The sequence below is a fragment of the Labrus mixtus genome, chromosome 4 (assembly GCF_963584025.1).
Source record: "Labrus mixtus chromosome 4, fLabMix1.1, whole genome shotgun sequence".
In the NCBI taxonomy this organism is placed as follows: domain Eukaryota; kingdom Metazoa; phylum Chordata; class Actinopteri; order Labriformes; family Labridae; genus Labrus; species Labrus mixtus.
Genome location: NC_083615.1, coordinates 8,286,247 through 8,291,388, shown reverse-complemented (window position 1 = coordinate 8,291,388; position 5,142 = coordinate 8,286,247). Strand labels below are relative to the sequence as shown.

General features: G+C 40.2%; 1 protein-coding gene across 1 annotated transcript; it reads right to left on the bottom strand.

Annotated features, from left to right (window-relative positions):
* Nucleotides 1-1,913: 1,913 nt before the first annotated feature.
* On the bottom strand, nucleotides 1,914-4,940 carry LOC132972651 (UDP-glucuronosyltransferase 2C1-like). Its single transcript, XM_061035637.1, has 2 exons — nucleotides 4,715-4,940; nucleotides 1,914-3,801 (listed from the first exon to the last, which is right to left on the bottom strand). The coding sequence occupies exon 2, from the start codon at nucleotides 3,780-3,782 to the stop codon at nucleotides 2,181-2,183; it is 1,602 nt and encodes a 533-aa protein (XP_060891620.1). The 5' UTR covers nucleotides 3,783-3,801; nucleotides 4,715-4,940; the 3' UTR covers nucleotides 1,914-2,180.
* Nucleotides 4,941-5,142: the final 202 nt, after the last annotated feature.

The window sequence follows — 5,142 nt, the reverse complement described above, 5'->3', positions numbered from 1 at the left end:
GTGTCTCAAATGCTCTGCCATTCTTCCCTAATGTTGTCTTTGATTATTCTTTACCTTCTGAATTGATACTTCCATGTTATCCAGTTTTTTTTATCCAGCTTGTTTTGCTATTGATGTGCATGTTCGTTTTCCTTTAATCCCTCTGTGTGCTTTTATCCCGATGAATCTAATTGATATATTTGTTATTTTTCATCTATAAAGAGTTTAATATATATTTCATGAATAATATCCTGTCTACTGTGTGGTTTAAACCGCTGTACTGACAATAAAGCTGAACATGAATCTGAACAAAGAATGACTTTGTTTGTAATCTGTGCTTGCTCTATCCTCTGTAATGCTGTAGCAATCGCTACCATCTCAACTGTGTAAACTGACAAGTCATCTGATGGTCTTCTTTTCATTGAGTATTGTAAAGTTGGATAACAGAATAAAAGATGGTGTGGATGGCTGAACCTGGCTTTATAAAAGTTGGAAAGAGAAGACCATAGGGGAGAAAACAGGAAAAAAAACAGAGCGTTCTGAGAGAGCTGGTTTACACAGGGTCACAAACCTCCTCTGGTGCTTGATTCATGTTATATTTTGACCAAAGCACAGCACAGATGTTTCATTTAGACCACATGGGACTGTTTGAAAAGGTGGAGAAGGGGTATAATATGTCCTCTTTAAAAATGTGGAAGGAGTTATGCTCCAAAAAACACAGATAAATCATGTGAATATTTTCCTGTAGGAAACATTTAGTTCCTCAATGACAAACCAGACAGCAGAAAAATAAATTAATCTCCTCTTCAAATAATGTTTTCAGTCATTTTTACATCCATAACTCAATAATTAGGTTAAACAATTCAGGCATATTCTCCATAAGTTATACCATAATTTGAGGAGAGCTGTAAGTCTATCACTCAACAGGAAACATCCTGGCTTCCTCCTGGCTTTCTTTCAGCCTACGGCTTTATTTAATCAAATTAGTAAGCAATACTGAGCATCATTCTGACATTTATGGTAAATTAACTGAAACAGTGCAGAGCCAGCTGACAAATAACACTTGGGCTAATAGACTGTAAAGTCAATGTTGTTTATTTTCCACAGACAGTTTACAGTGTTAATGTCCTCCATTTACAAACTTGCATCACCCCCAAAATTAAATCAAAAAGGGAGGGAAAAAGATCTCCACTGAAAACATCCACTACAAAAATGTATTTTATAGGCTTTAATCATGACAACAGACAATTACATTTTCACATTTTATGAGGGAAAGCTATGGTCACGGTCATACTGTCTTACAAGGAGCAATAAGTAAGTCTGCCACATAGCATCTAAAATTGGTACTGCAGTCCAAATTCAAAACAGTGTAGAGAGCTGTCTCCCCCTGCCCCCTCCCTCCCTAGAGGCGATGCACACAGGTTGCCATGTCGCATACACTGACGCTTCAGTGTTTAGCTATCTCTGAATCATATTACAACCTTTCTGTGCTCTAACTTCTCTCGATATATCAAAAGCATCTCCAAATTGTGTCCTAGTTTGACCATGTTTCTGGTCGTGAGGCTTTTTAGGTCGGTAGAATCCGTTCTATCTGAACCAGTTCACTTGCACACTTCCATCGCTGTAACACCTGTTGGTTTGCCCTGATAACTGGTTTCATATCAGACAAACCCAGGGGTCGTCCAGAACGGCTGTGTGGGGGTGCCTTAACACCGCCTAACTTCTCTGATCAAAACTTAGAAGGAGGACTTACTGGCTGCAGCATTGTTGTCAGAGAAGCCAGCACTTCAACATAACATGCTCCCTAATGTCTGATGATATAGTAATGTTATTTTATCATTTAATTCAGTAGATATCTTACATATTGCTCCTTTAAACTGTAGACTTAAACATCTTCATACAAACAGAATTGTCTATATTTAATGTTAAGTACATTTTTTTTTTTTTTTTTTTAAGATTTATTTTTGGGCTTTTGTGCCTTTAATAGAGATAGGACAGTGGATAGAGTCAGAAACCAGGAGAGAGTGGGGAATGACATGCAGGAAGGAGGCCACAGGCTGGATTCGAACCTGGGCCGTCCGCTTGGAAGACCACAGCCTCCATACATGGGGCGTGTGCACCAACCACTGCGCCACCAGCGCCCCTTTAATGTTTAGTCACATTTTGATTTAAACCCCAAAACATTTTTTTTCATTTTAATGTCATTCATTTTTTACTTTTCTCCACAGAAAAAACTTCCTCCACACAAACCTCACAAATAAAATGCAGATGGTTGTTACAAGAAAAATAACTGCCAACAAAGCAGCGATGACATCCACAGAGTTGTAAACAAACCAAGACATTTTGTAGGACTGAGTCTTCAGATGACTCGCTCCTTTATGTCTTATTACATATTCTATCCAAAACACTGCCTGGTCCAGTGGTTTCATGGGCTGATCTCGGTGCAGTCTGGAGAGAGTCTGCATGTTTTCCCTGTAGGAGGAATTGTAAAGAGCTGCCATCAAGGCTTCTGCAAAGATGTGTCTATCAAGAAGAGCGATATCGACAATCACAGCACCTCCCTTTGCTCGGATTCTCGACAAGTTATCCGGCTGATCAAAGAACAAGGGAAGGCCGACCACAGGTACTCCGTGGTAAATTGCCTCCTGAACCCCATTGGTTCCTCCGTGGGTCACAAACACTCTAGTTTTAGGATGTCCTAAGAGGTCTTTCTGTGGCAGCCAGCTGACCATTAATGTGTTGTTGCCGAGGTTAGATGGCCTTTGTCCCATATAACGCCATATGACCTTCTGAGGCAGCTGTGCAAAGGCTGCCGCTATCTCCTCAGCGATGTCTTGAGGAAGCTCCCCGACTAAAGTTCCTAAAGTCATCACAACGACGCCGTGGTCTCCAGAGCTCTGGACAAACTCTTCAAGCTCTGCAGGGAGGGGTTTAGCAGGCTTGCACTGAAATCCGCCCATGTAGACAATATTTGGCATCGTTGGGCGTGGAAATTCAAAAACGAAATCATTCCTCATCAGCCATATGTCAGCATCAAGGAAAAATGTTGAGTAATCCACATCAGGACCAAAGTGCTTCTTAACTAGCGGTTTGTAGTGAGGTTCTGTCATGTATGACAGTGTGTACATCCCAAGTACATAACTGAAAACATTGGTTACTCTTTGAAAGAAGGTCATCTTATCTGTGAACTCTGTTGCAGTGAAAGGAATGTAGGACAGAGGGGAGGGGGCAATAAGGAAATGAGCTTCACCTTGAATGGTCCATCTGACATTGAACACAAGGGGAACCTGAAGTTGACGTGCCAGCATGGCCCCTCCGCCAATGCCTGGATCGGTCAAAACCAGGTCATATTTGTCTTCCTGCAAAGACCGCATCAGGTTTTCATCTTCAAACATCTGAACGACCATTTCACTCATTCCCTTATGGAACTGAGAGAACTGATCCACAATCAGCCTCTGCATCTGTATTTTAGCCCAGATGTGGGACCATAAAGATGTACGCTTATCCTGAATCCGGATCTCCAACTGTTGAGACAAAAAGGTGTCAAAGTTTTCCTCAAATCCATTGGGCCTGGGAAGCGTGACGGAGGTGTAGAGGGGAGACTTCTCAGTGATGTACCAGCTGTCTGAAGTCCGGATCACGGTGAGCTCGTGGCCTTTGGCATGCAGTTCCTCTATGAGTACTTTCATGTTTACCCAATGGCTTCCATCCAGTGGAAACACTAGGATTTTGCCTCCACATGCGATGGATAGCTGAATCAACAGTAGAGCAAAGTTGATCAGTGACGAGTGAGGCCTCTTCATAGTTATGACCCTCAGTGACCTTAAAACACAAAAACAAGTCAATACGAGAGTAATGCCTGTATTGTTTGAACATGTTTTTGTAGTCTTACTACAAAACAAGGTTCAGGGTCTAATAGTATGTTAATACAGTTTCTCAAACACTGGACATAAATAATGGGACATTTTCCATTTCAGAAATATTTCAATTTGGTGCTTCTTTATAGTCTTACTCAAACTCATTTAACCTGGAATAATAGATTTTTCTAACAATCCCTTATGGAGTCACGTTAAAACACCCCTACTCACTGCATTTTGACTGTAAGGAAACGGAAAGCATGTGTTGATACTTAATAATAAACCTTTATTTTAGATTTCAGAGGAAGAATATCTCGATAGAAGAATAACCCCTATCAAGTAAGGGTCCCTACTGCACAGAGCTGCTTGGTAGCAAATGTCAATGGGTAGCACTATTCGATTAAACACCTGTTCAGGACACTTGTAAAACACAACACATAGGCTAACTAATGATTAAACTAGTGGATGTGGCCCCTTTGATGCTTCATGTGTCGGCTATTTGAGTTGTAAGGATTTCCAATAAAATGTAATTCAGAGACATTTCCTCTCCAAACCTCTGATACATGTTTTTGTTTAACTATGTGAGTCCTACAGTACAGAGGTCAAACAATATATTAAGTTAAAATCAATGATTGATGTGTTGATCAGTTCTCTACTGATACAATTTGTTATAATATTTCAACCCTTCATTAACTGGAGAGCACATTATAGTGAAAACTGCTTGGTATTTTATGCATGAACACTGAATGCAGAAACTAATAAAACCTTGTGTTAAAACACAAGTTGATCATTAATTTTGAACACAGTGTTTCAGTTCAATATATCCATGGCTAATTTGGATTTTCATGTGCTAACAGAGCTATTTAACAAACACTTACCCAAATCCACTTCGGCAACAAAGGCAATCCAACGTCAAAGTCTCAGTTATGCAATGTGGCACATTTTTGCACACCTGGGAAGAAAAGTGTAGTGAATGCACCTCCCTGTCATTCCGTCAAAAGACTGGCTGACATGTAGTAACATGCACTGTATATGTACAGCTCTTACTTAAAATAAGGTATGTATGGCTGCAGATAAGGGCTGTGTTTTATGTGTTTACTGCTCACTGTACTGCTGCACCTACAGTTCAGTTGAGAGCAGAACACATTTATCTCTGGTGCCATCTAGTGACAAGTCAGTGCATATCTCATGTTCAATTGCTCGTGGTTGTTTACCTGAACACGAGTAACATTAAAATATACATATACATGGCCTAAAATGATACTCAAAGTCTCAAAAATCAGTCGTAAAAAAAGACATTTCCTTA

What these genes read in the sequence shown, in the direction of transcription:
- LOC132972651 (XM_061035637.1), bottom strand. Translation starts at nt 3,782, where the DNA reads ATGAAGAGGCCTCACTCGTCACTGATCAACTTTGCTCTACTGTTGATT.